The sequence below is a fragment of the Gekko japonicus genome, unplaced genomic scaffold (assembly GCF_001447785.1).
Source record: "Gekko japonicus isolate JY-2015 unplaced genomic scaffold, Gekko_japonicus_V1.1 scaffold2101, whole genome shotgun sequence".
In the NCBI taxonomy this organism is placed as follows: Eukaryota; Metazoa; Chordata; class Lepidosauria; order Squamata; family Gekkonidae; genus Gekko; species Gekko japonicus.
Genome location: NW_015161466.1, coordinates 256,302 through 269,227, shown reverse-complemented (window position 1 = coordinate 269,227; position 12,926 = coordinate 256,302). Strand labels below are relative to the sequence as shown.

General features: G+C 47.4%; 1 protein-coding gene across 1 annotated transcript in view; it reads right to left on the bottom strand.

Annotated features, from left to right (window-relative positions):
* LOC107125664 (chromosome unknown open reading frame, human C16orf72) overlaps nt 1-48 on the bottom strand; it is a 35,242-nt gene extending 35,194 nt beyond the window's left edge. The window contains exon 1 of the mRNA XM_015429112.1: nt 8-48. Within this exon, the coding sequence (XP_015284598.1) occupies nt 8-48 (41 nt within the window). The remainder of the gene's footprint in view (nt 1-7) is intronic.
* Between the last annotated feature and the right edge of the window lie 12,878 nt (nt 49-12,926).

Genomic DNA, 12,926 nt, shown 5'->3' with positions numbered 1-12,926 from the left:
CGGCTACCTGCGCCCGGCCGCGCCCGAAGACCGCGGCAGCGCCGCCATGATCGGCCTCGGCCTCATCGCCCGCCTCCTCCGCCCGCCGGAGCGTCCGGCCCGTCCGTCGCCTCCCACCACACTGAGCCCGAGACGCCGCCCCGAGCGCACCAAAAGGCCGCCGCCGAACATGCTGGGCGCCAGGCGGACCCGCCTCCCTCGGCCGCGACGCAGCCACTCGGCGACGGCCTCCGCCGACGCTCCCAGCCGCCGATTGGGCCGTGACGTGCCCGTCAATGTCACAATGGAGGCGGTGCCTCAAGACGAGACGCCCCCCCTTCTCTTTTTTTCTAAACCACCATCAAGTTTGCCTACGCGGGCAAGAGGGGAAGTGAATGGGGGACGCGGTGCGCAAGCGCGGGAAGGGACGGGCGGAGGACGGACGGAACCGGACCGCGCGCAGGCGCAGTCGCTCGCACTGCGCGCAAGTTCTCCGCTTAGGGTTGAGGCCTGAGCTTGTGACCTTCCCCCCCCCTTTAATGCTCAGAGGGGGGTACAATGCCATCGAGTCCACCTTTCAAAGCAGCCATTTACCTCCAGGGGAGCTGATCTCTGTCAGCTGGAGATCAACTGAAAAAGCGGGATATCTCCAGGCCTCACCTGGAGGCTGGCAACCAACGTTCCCTCTAATCTGTGGAGTCTTGTGAGCAAAAATCCTACTTCGTGAGCCCCTGGCATTAAAGTCGTGAGCCAACGATTTGGCTACTGCATAAATTAGTTTGCTCTGGAGCCCTCCTTCCTGAGCTGAGACGAAAATGTGAGCCGGAGGCTAAAAAACTGTGAGCTAGCTCACACCGACTCAGCTTAGAGGGAACACTGCAGTGGCAACCGGAGTTTGTTTTCAGGGGCTCTCTGCAGTCACCCAGATAAAGAACTGGAAGGGAGAAGAGGTGGAGCTTTCTTCCCCCTTCCTAGCCCAGACGCGAGCAGTGCCTCAATAAATAACAGCGCCTTCCTCCAGTCCTTTTTTTTTTCAGAGCTAGGGGTTACATCCTGACATGACCTGATCCACTGCCAGGCCTTGGGCTGTGGTGAGGTGACTCCCATCTGGACAGGCAATCGGCTGCCTCTGGCTTGGGGGGGGGGTGACCTCTGCGGCCTGTTCCTGGCCACCTTGAGAGAGAGTCACTTGCTTCCGTGGCCTTTGCTCCCAAGTAAGTGGTCCTAGGATTGCAGTCTGTGTTGCTTGGATCTGGAGGATTCTTCTTCACAGCCGTGCCAGCCTCCAGGCAGGCCCTGGAATTATAGCTCATCTCCAGACTGCAGAGATCTGTTCCCCTGGAGGAAACCGATGTTTTGGAGAGTGGACTGCATGGCGGGGGTGTTAAACGTAAGGCCCAGGGGCCGGAACTGGCCCATCCAGGCCTTTTACCTGGCCCACAAACAACTGGTATACATGGAAATGTAAGGCAGTGGTTGTTGTTCAGTCGCCCAGTCGAGTCCGACTCTCCACGACCCCATGGACCACATCACGCCAGGCCCTCCTGTCTTCCGCCGTCCTCTGGAGTTTGCTCAACTTCATGTTCATTGCATTGATGACACTGTCTGACCATCTCATCCTTTGCCGTCCCCTTCTTCTTTGACCTTCAGTCTTTCCCAGCATCAGGGTCTTCTCCAGCGAGGGCTCCCTTCCCATTGGGTGGCCAAAGTATTTGAGCTTCAGCTTCAGTATTTTATTTATTTTATTTTTATTTTATTTATCCTTAGATTTGTCTCCCGCCCTACCCCAAAGGCTCTGTATCTGGCCTTCCAGGGAACAGTCAGGGCCAATTTCCTTTAGGATTGACTGATTTGATCTCTTTGCAAGGTACTCCCCCTTATATGGTATCCCTTGTGGGGGGGGAGGGACGACTAGTCTTGCATATGATTAAATACATTAATTGGGGCTTTTGTCGTTCCCCAGTAAATCAATTGCTTTCAGTGCTAGGAATCAATTGCTTTTTGTCTGTATTTTGAGTAGAAAAATAATATTGTTAATTGGGTTTGCCTGTGTCCTTTATAAAGTTTATACCTCTGGTGCCTGGCATTACACTTGATGGTACGCATGGCCCAGCTTGACGAGGTGGCATTTATGATAGATCCAGCCCTCGTAACAAATGAGTTTGATACCTCTGCTCTACGGCGTTCTACCCCACTGAGTGTCCTCCCCAAGCTCCACCTCCAAATCTCCAGAAGTTTCCCAACCTGGAGTTGGCAACCCTACCCCCCACCGGGGATCAGGGGGGATCTGGCTACTCTAGTCCTTCAGCTACTGTGATGCAGCGGTTAGAGTGTGGGACTCTGGGAGTGCCCGGTTCTAATCCTCACTTTGCCATGTGGACCTTCGGCCAGCCACACACTCTCAGTCTAACCTACCTGACAAAGTTCTTTCCGAGGATGAAATAGACGAGAGGGAAATGATATCAGCTGCTTTGGGGGATAAATGAAGCAAGGAAATAAATCGTGTGGCTGCGATTCTCAGCACCGGCACCAGGACGTTACAACAAAAAAGTGTGATGTTAATGGCGTTGTGAGAAAAGAAAACCCACCAAATTTAGCAAATAGGTTAGCCAGCCTGATATTATTATTATTATTATTATCATCATCATCATCAATTTATACCTGCCCTATCCCACCACAAGTGGGCTCAGGGTGGCTGACAGCATACAGTCCATAAAACAATAAAACAGTAAAAGCAATAAAACAATCAATGGCACGATAGACAATATAATCAAACCCCAGGCCTCATATCAGCCTCCATATCGAGCAGAGGTCCATCAGTGGCTATGAGCCACAAGGTATAGATAGGAAATCTCGGTCTGGGGCAAGGGATGCTCTGTATTCTTGGTGCTGGGGGGGGGCAACAGTGGGAGGGCTTCTGGTGTCCTGGCCCCACTGCTGGACCTCTTGATGGCACCTGGTATTTTTGGCCACTGTGTGACAGAGTGTTGGACTGGATGGGTCACTGGCCTGATCCAACATTGGCTTCTCTTATGTTCTTATGTTAAGAGCAGAGGTCCATCAGTGGCTATTAGCCACAAGGTATAGATGGGAATTCTCAGTCTGGGGCAAGCAATGCTCTGTACTCTTGGTGCTTGGGCAGGCAACAGTGGGAGGGCTTCTAGTGTTCTGGCCCCACTGGTGGACCTCCTGAGGGCACCTGGGATTTTTGGCCACTGTGTGACCAAGTGTTGGACTGGATGGGCCGTTGGCCTGATCCAACATTGGCTTCTCTTATGTTCTTATGTTAAGAGCAGAGGTCCATCAGTGGCTATTAGCCACAAGGTATAAGTAGGAACTCTCAGTCTGGGGCAAGGGTTGCTCTGTACTCTTGGTGCTTGGGGGGGGGGCAACAGTGGGAGGGCTTCTAGTGTCCTGGCCCCACTGCTGGACTTCCTGATGGCACCTGGTATTTTTGGATGGGTCACTGGCCTGATCCAACATTGGCTTCTCTTATGTTCTTATGTGAATATAGGTGCTCCAGGCACTGGGAAAGAGGGGATACATATTTTACATGGATATTTAGAAATTATACTCCTTCCCTCCCTCCAACAGGTTTGCCTGAAGGTTTCTGGAACCTTCCATCATGGTCAATATTAAATTCTTTGAAAACCATTCCTTAATAACATTCCTTAAAGGAAGTTTTGGAGACCCCAGATAATTTGTTTCTAGTAGTCCAACTTGATTACATGTGAATCCACAACAGGTTCGCCTGAAGATTTCTGGAACCTTCCATCATTGACACTGTCTAACCATCTCATCCTTTGCCGTCCCCGTCTTCTTTGACCTTCAATCTTTCCCAGCATCAGGGTCTTCTCCAGTGAGTGCTCCCTTCTCATTTGGTGGCCAAAGTATTTGAGCTTCAGTTTCATTATCTGGCCTTCCAGGGAACAGTCAGGGTTGATTTCTTTGAGGATTGACTGATTTGTTCTTCTTGCAGTCCAAGGGACTCTCAAGAGTCTTCTCCAGCACCATAGTTCAAAAGAATCTATTCTTCGGCGCTCGGCCTTCCTTATAGTCCAGCTCTCGCAGCCATACATGACTACTGGGAATACCATTGCTTTGACCATGCGGACTTTTGTTGGCAGGGTGATGTCTCTACTTTTTATCATGCTGTTTAGGTTCGCCATCGCTTTCCTCCCAAGGAGCAGGCGTCTTTTAATTTCATGGCTGCAGTCACAGTCTGCGGTGATCTGGGATCCCAGGAACGTGAAGTCTGTCACTACTTCCACAGCTTCCCCTTCTATTTGCCAAGGAGTGATGGGGCCGGATGCCATGATCTTAGTTTTTTTGATGTTGAGCTTCAAGCCCACTTTTGCGCTCTCCTCTTTTACTCTGAGCAAGAGGCTCTTTAGATCCTTTTCACTTTCAGCCATTAGAGTGGTATCATCTGCATATCTGAGGTTGTTGATCTTTTCCCCAGCAATCTTAATTCCCGCTTGTGATTCATCCAGGCCAGCATTTCGCATGATGTACTCTGCATATATATTAAATAAGCAAGGTGACAGTATACATCCTTGTCGTACTCCTTTTCCTATGCTGAACCAATCAGTTGTTCCGTATCCGGTTCTAACTGTCGCTTCTTGGCCCTTATACAGGTTTCTCAAGAGACATGTGAGGTGGTCTGGTACTCCCATCTCTTTAAGGACCTGCCATAGTTTGTTGTGATCCACACAGTCAAAGGCTTTAGCATAGTCAATGAAGCAGAAGTAGATGTTTTTCTGGTACTCTCTTGCTTTCTCCATAATCCAGCGAATGTTGGCAATATGATCTCTCGTTCCTCTACCTCTTCGAAACCCAGCTTGTACTTCTGGCAGTTCTCTATCCATGTACTGTTGAAGCCTAGCTTGTAGGATCTTGAGCATGACCTTGCTAGCGTGTGATATGAGTGCAATTGTGCGATAGTTTGAACATTCCTTGGCATTGCCCTTCTTTGGGATTGGAATGTATACTGATCTTTTCCAATCCTGTGGCCACTGTTGTGTTTTCCAAATTTGCTGGCAAATTGCGTGCAGCACTTTAACAGCATCATCTTCTAAGACTTTGAATAGTTCAGCTGGAATACCATCACCTCCACTAGCTTTGTTGTTAGTAATGCTTTCTAAGGCCCATTTAACTTCACATTCCAGGATGTCTGGCTCAAGGTCAGTGATTATACCGTCGTGTTTGTCAAGGACATTGAGGTCTTTCTTGTATAGTTCTTCTGTGTATTCTTGCCATCTTTTCCTAATCTCTTCTGCTTCTGTTAGGTCCCTACCGTTTTTGTCCTTTATCATGGCCAGCTTTGCATGGAACGCTCCCTTGATTTCTCCAATTTTCTTGAAGTAATCTCTAGTCCTTCTCATTCTATTGTTTTCCTCTATTACTTTGCATTGTTCATTCAGGAAGGCCTCCTTATCTCTCTTTGCTGTTCTCTGGAAATCTGCATTCAGTTGGGTAAATCTTTCCTTTTCACCTTTGCCTTTCGCTTTAGGTTATAGGCAACAAAAACAGTTCAAAGACGGTTACACTGTAAATATTTTACTCAAGAGTAAGAATTACTCTTCCAATCATTTCTAAAGAAAAAGAAAGCTGTTTATACAAGGCTTACAAAAATTGTCTAATTGGCAGACAATAATTCATTCATATTAGAGCAGCAAATTAAGGTGATACATTGATATACAGTCCCGCAACGACAGACCCCAGTTGGTCCTCGTTTCCCTCAGCTTCTTCAGGTCACAGTCTGTCAGGTGATGCACATAAAGTCACAACTTTTTTACAAACATGTATTTAAAATGGTTTTCTAAATTTCAAGATAGTTTTCTAAATCTGGCCCCCCCTCCTGGACCTCCTGATGGCCCCTGGGTTTTGGCCACTGTGTGACACAGAGTGTTGGACTGAATGGGCTATTCGCTCATGTTCTTATGTTCTTAAGAGAGAGACCCAGATATATAATAAACTCAGTTTTTTAGCCTCCGGCTCACACATTTCTGTCTTAGCTCAGGAAGGATGGCTCCAGAGCAAACTAATTTATGCAGTAGCCAAATAGCTTGCTCCCAACTTTAATGCCAGAAAGAAAGAAAGTGCGTGGACTCTAATCTGGGAGAACCGGGTTTGATTCCTCACTCCTCCAGTTCCACCTGGCTAGATGACCTTGGGCAAGCCATAGTTCTGATAAGAGCTGTCCTTGAAAAAGAGCAGTTTCTGTCAAGAGCTCTCTCAGCCCCACCCACCTCACAGGGTGTCTGTTGTGGGGAGGGGAAGGGAAAGGAGACTGTGAGCCGCTATGAGACTCCCTTGGGTAGTGAAGGGCGGGGTATAAATCCAATCTCTTCTTCTTATGAATCTTAGGAAGTGCATAAAAAACTGGAGTTCTAGGAAACGTATTATACAAAAACCTGGCAATATTATCATTAATATATCCTCCTCAACTGTGGTTCTAATTATATTCATTACATGTGTTGACGGATCTGATGGCACTTTCCCATCGTGTTCTCTATTATTTAATAACTCATATACCATACTGTTATAATCGAACCTATCCATGGCTACCATAGCCCCCCCCCCTTTCTCTGCTGGTTTTATCACTATAGACCAGGGGTGGCCAAACTGTGGTTTGGGAGCTGCCTGCGGCTCTTTCACACATATTGGGTGGCTCCCAGTAGGGCGGCTGGGGAGGCGAAGAGGAGGCGTGCCTCCCAAATCGGTCTTCCCTTCCCCAGCCAGTGTTCCCCTCCCTGGCTAGGCTTGGGGGGGGGGGGACCTGAGAAAGAAAGCAGCTTTTAAATGCATTATCAAAGCTTCCCCTCCCCGCCGGCCTGGAACTGGAAAAGGCATTTGTTTTTTTAAATCCCTTTTCCAAGCCAAGCCCAGCCAGCCGGGGGGGGGGGCCTTGCAGGGTGCATTGAAAGTTAAAGTTGCTTTCTTTCCACCTTTCCCTCCCCCCTCCATCTATTTGCTTTCTTTCCACTTTCTTTCTCTCTCTCTTTCTCCCTTCCCTCCTCCCCATCTAAAAGAGCCAGTTTGGTGTAGTGGTTAAGTGCGCGGACTCTAATCTGGGAGGACCGGGTCTGATTCCCCACTCCTCCACTTGCACCTGCTGGATGGCCTTGGGCAAGCCATAGTTCTGATAAGAGCTGTCCTTGAAAAAGTGCAGTTTCTTTCAGAGCTCGCTCTGTCAGAGCCCCACCTACCTCACAGGGTGTCTGTTGTGGGGCGGGGAGGGGTAATGAGTTTGTAAGCTGTTCTGAGACACCTTTGGGTAGTGAAGGGCGGGGTATAAATCCAATCTCTTCTTCTTCTTCTTCTTCTTCTTCTTCTTCTTCTTCTTCTTCTTCTTCTTCTTCTTCTTCTTCTTCTTCTTCTTCTTAAATGTGCTCTCCAAGCCACGCCACACCAGCCCGGCTGGCTTGGCTTGAAGAAGGCATTTGTCTCATTCAATCCCTTCTCCGAGCCAAGCTGGCATGACAGTGGGGGAAGGGGGCTTGGAGAACGCATTTAAAGTTTAGGGCATTTTCCAAGCCCCCGCCCTGCAGCCCAGTCTGCGGCTTGGAGAAGGACTTGGACAAGGCATTTGTCTCTTTAAATCCCTTCTCCAAGCCAAGCCAGCTGGCGTGGGGGCATGGGGGGGGGAGCTGGAGAACACATTTAAAGTTTAAGTTGCTTTCTTTCCACCTCTCCTTCTCTCCCTCCCTCCCTCCCCATCTATTTACTTTATTTGTTTCTCTCTCTCTCTTTCGTTCCACCTCTCTTTCTTTCTAAGACAAATAAATATCATTAACAAACAAATAAATATCACTAGAGAAATAAACATCATTATCAATATCTGTTTTTTCCCCTTTTGTTTTTATTACTGGCAGTCTCGTTTACTGTTAATAAAAAGCAAATTTGCATATCTTTCAATTAAAACGTGTGTGTAATATTTGTTCATGTCATGCGGCTCTCCGACATCTGGCGTTTATTCTGTGTGGCTCTTAAGTTAAGGAAGTTTGACCACCCCGGCTATAGACCCGTCTGTCGCCAAACTTTGCATAGCTCTCCTATCTTCCACTGTTACATTGGATCTTCATTTCTGCCTTTTAGCTTCTAATTTTTCAATGTCTCTCAATACCAATCTTTCAAAAACAGTAATGCTAGGATCTGTATTTGGCGGTATAAATGTTAAGTTAAGTTTGACCACCCCGGCTATAGACCCGTCTGTCGCCAAACTTTGCATAGCTCTCCTATCTTCCACTGTTACATTGGATCTTCATTTCTGCCTTTTAGCTTCTAATTTTTCAATGTCTCTCAATACCAATCTTTCAAAAACAGTAATGCTAGGATCTGTATTTGGCGGTATAAATGTGGAACGGAACTTTTGAGCATGCAGGTCTTAATATTAAATGGCAAAGTAATTGTTTTCGTAATTGTCTCTCAACACACATAATGTATTTAGAAGAGGAGGAGGAGGAGGAGATTGGATTTATACCCCGCCATTCACTTGGAGTCTCACAGCGGCTTACAAACTCCTTTTCCTTCCCCTCCCAACAGACACCCTGTGAGGCAGGTGGAGCAGAGAGAGCTCTTTCCGGAACTGTCCTTGAGAGAACAGCTCTGACAGAACTATGGCTTGCCCAAGGTCATCCAGCAGCTGCAAGTGGAGGAGTGGGGAATCAAACCCGGTTCTCCTGGATTAGAGTCCATGCACTTAACCACTACACCAAACTGGCTCTGCTCCTGCCCTAAAGCTTATATTGGATCTACAGTGCGCCCCCTTAAAGCAAGGTTATTAGAACATTAAATAGAATTAAAAATAATAATGTTAAGAAGGCCCCTTTGACATTACATTTTCAAGAGTCTGGGCATAGCATTGATCCACTGTGCTTTACAGAATTCCAACAGAATAGACAAACAGAGTGGATTTGGGAAGAATTCTGCTACAGAATGAAATGTTTTTTATTTATAAATCTGGTACTCTAAATCCAGCAGGTTTGAGCAATGAATTAGATCCTTCTGTCTTTCTCTGAAACATACTGGATCTGCCTTTAATTTGGAACAGCTTTCTGTAAATGAAGGGAGAGATTGGGTATGCAATCAAGACATGCAGGTGTGTCTAGAGATAGGTCAGCCAGCACAATTGAATGCAGGAAGCAACAGAGGTGGATCGAAATTTAGACCTTATGGTCTGTTTTGAAAACTGTTGAGCTTTTGGGAGTGAGTAAATCTTTCTTTCTCTCCTGGTTTTTGAATTATAAGTGTAATTTTCATGTGCACTCATGTGTAGAATAAATTAACAGGTCCTGTACTTGGGGAGGCAGTCCATAACAGTGGAAACCTGCTCAGAAACCAGCTAGAATATACAGAACCAGTGGGTGAAATAATTTGATCAGTTTCAGGGGTAAGTTTATTATATACCCGGGTCTCTCTCTTCAAATTTAGAAAACTATTTTAAATATATGTTTGTAAAAAGTTGTGACTTTATGTGCAGCACCTGACAGACTGTGACCTGAAGAAGCCGAGGGAAACGAGTACCAGCCGGGTTTTGTCGTAGTAGTACTGTATATCAATGTATTGCCTTAATCTGCTGTCTTAATATGAATGAATTATTGACCACCAATTAGACAATTTTTGTAAGCCTTGTATAAACAGCTTTCCCCCCCTTTAGGAATGATTGGAAGAGTAATTCTTACCAGGGGTCATTTTGTAGAAAAAGAGGTGCAAGAGCTCCTTAGCATAACTCATTAGCATAAGTTATTTGCATATGCCACACCCCCTGACATCACCAGAAGTGTGTCAGAAGGCAACACCCACTGCTCAGGCTCCACTGGACTGTTTTGGATTGCTAGCTATTGGGGGGGACGGGGGGACGTGCAGATCTGTCCTGGCAGAGGAGGGAGAGCTGGTACCTGAATAAAACTTGGTCTTAAAGGTGCCACTGGACTGTTTTGGACCGGGGAGCCGAGGGGAGCTCTGCAACTTACCTGGCTGCTTCTTGCTCTGACTGAGGGCTGCTGGGAGCAGGGGGTGGGGCTTGTTGCATGTGCCCGCCCCTGGGCTCTTTACTGCGGGAGCTCCACTCCTGTGCGCTCCTGCAGGAAATGACCCCTGATTCTTACTCTCGAGTAAAATATTTACAGTGTAACAGTCTTTGAACTGTTTTTGTGGACTACAGCTTATAAATCACTGTATTTCCATTGTTTTGTTAATTAGCACCTGGAGGTGAGCAACTCTAATCAAGGAGGTACACCAGTTTGGTGTAGTGGTTGGGACGGCAGACTCTAATCTGGGAGAACTGGGTTTGATTCCCCACTCCTCCACATGCAGCTGTTGTCGTGTCCTTGGGCAAGCCACAAGTTCTCTCACGCTGTTCTCTCAAGGGCTGTCCTTGAAAAGAGCTCTCTCAGCACCACCTACCCCACAGGGTATCTGTTGTGGGGAGGGGAAGGGAAAGGAGATTGTAAGCCCCTCTGAGACTCCTTTGGGTAGTGAAGGGTGGGGTATAAATCCAGTCTCTTCTTCTTCTTCAACACCTGAAGTTCAATAGCCTAGCATTAGGAAAGCTACTTTCCAAAGCATGTGTGGACGCAAGAGAGCTCAGGTCGAGTCTGGTTGGCTCCAGCAGTAGACCAAGAGGTCTAGCTGCTGAGATGCTGCACCATTAATTTACTAAGACGCTGAACTGCAGGCTGTGGAAGGTCAGTAGTTCAGCAGTTCGAGACCCGGGTACCACATGATGGAGTGAGCTCCCGTCTCTGGTTCCAGCTCCTGCCCAACCTAGCAGTTTGAAAGCAAGAAATTGCAAGTAGATAAATAGGTACCACTTCGGTGGGAAGGGAACAGCGTTCCGTGCGCCTTGGTGTTCAGTCATGCCGGCCACATGACCACGGAAACGTCTTTGGACGGCGCTGGCTCTTCGGCTTGGAAACGGAGATGAGCACCGGAACCCTAGAGTCGGATTCGACTGGCTTTCGAGCAAGGGAACCTTTACCTTTACCTTTCTCCTTTTGGAATTGAGGGGGGGCACCCAAAGCAGCCAACAAAGCAGGTTTCTAGGGTTGCTAGTTCCAGGTTGGGAAATTCTTGGAGGTTCAGGGGGTGGAGCCTGGAGAGGGTCGGGTTTGGGAAGGGGAGGGGCGTCAGTGGGGTATAGTACCATAGAGTCCACCTTCCAAAGCAGCCATTTTCTCCAGGGGGAACTGTTCTCTGTTACCAGCAGGCTCGCTGTAATTCCACGAGCTCTCCAGCCACCCCCTAGAGGTCCTGTTATGGCAGAGTGTGTCTCCATTTCACGAAACTGTGGTTGAGACAAAAATGTAACTTTCCTCTTTTACTCTTGCAGTGCATTGTTGGCATTATTCCCATTTTCATTATATCTCGTTTTTAGAAACGGCAACCCGCCCAGGGTCCCAGGGAGAATGGTGGACGAGAGGTTAAGAAAACCAAATTGGGCTTATCGATTTAAATTATTTTCCTACTGTTAAGTTGCTCGCTTAACAAAGCAGTCGGACAGTGATTCAGCAAGAACACAGCTTTATTCTTCAACTCGAACACAACTCCAACACGGATCAACATCTGATAGCCAGAACAGCTTTTAGATTGCAGCTGTCCTGCTTTTAAACTCTCCCAGCTAATGTAGCCACGCCTACTGTACATTTACTAACCAATAAGGTTGCATACATAAGGACCAATCACGGACGTTCCCACTCAGGGAGCTTGCTGAGAAGTGATTGGTTAGGTGCTTCCCAGGCTAGCAATGTGATTGGATATATTTGGATCCTAGCCCAGGACGAAGCTTAACATGACATTTCAATTAGATGTTTTCATCATATATTATGCATTCAATGGCAGCTTATTGAATACATTACACCTACATAGATGGGGAAGACAAGGGGTGAAGAGGCGATTGGAACCAGAGTTCCCTCTAAGCTGAGTGAGTGTGAGCTAGCTCACAGTTTTTTAGCCTCCAGCTCACACATTTTTGTCTTAGCCCGGGAAGGAGGGCTCCAGAGCAAACTGATTTCTGCAGTAGCCAAATCGCTCGCTCACAACTTTAATGCCAGTAGCTTGCCAAGTAGCATTTTCGCTCACAAGACTACACAGCTCTTAGAGGGAGCATTGGTTGGAACTTGAAAGAGACTCCAAGCTCGCGTTTTGTGTGAGCCCCACTGAATCGCAGTGAGGATGGTGTACTAGGGTTGCCCGGTCTAGGTAGGGAAATACCTGGAGACTTTGGGGGCGGATCCAGGAGAGGGTGGGGTTTGGGGAGGGGTGGGGCCCCAGCATGGTAGAACGCCATCGAGTCCGCCCTTCAAAGCAGCCATTTTTCTCCAGGGGAATATATCAAACAAGTAGACACTGTGATGTGAATGACTAGGACATTTAGTAAGTCTTTTCAAGGTAAACATCATATGTTATTTTATGAATAGAATGTTACAATATTACAAAGAAAAGTCCATCATTCTCAAGGACCCGGAGCACCTGGATATATGCTCATTTCATCCCCAACTTCCTCAGAAATAATCCTTTTATATTAAAAGGTTCCAGCCTCTTGATACAGCTCATTATTTTATCAGGAACAAACCGGTGCTTAACTACTTCTTTACTTTCTTCAAATTATCTTCTGGTTCTATTTCAGGTGTTTGAAGTAGTAGCAAACCAGTCCTCTTTTCTGCCTGTCTGGAAGCCTCCTTTTTAAATTGGCTGGCAAATCACAGTGTCTGCTTGTCTGATGTATTTCCTATATGGATAACTGTTCAGGGGTCGTTTCGTAGAAAAAGAGCTGGGGGAACTCATTACCATAACTCATTAGCATATGCCACATCCCCTGACATCACCGGAAGTGTGTCATAAGGCCACACACCCCGCCGCCGGCCTTGCAGCTCCACTGCCGAGCCCCATGAGGGGCCCGGCGGTGGACCTGCAAGGCCGGCGGGAGTGCAAGGAAGCCCCGC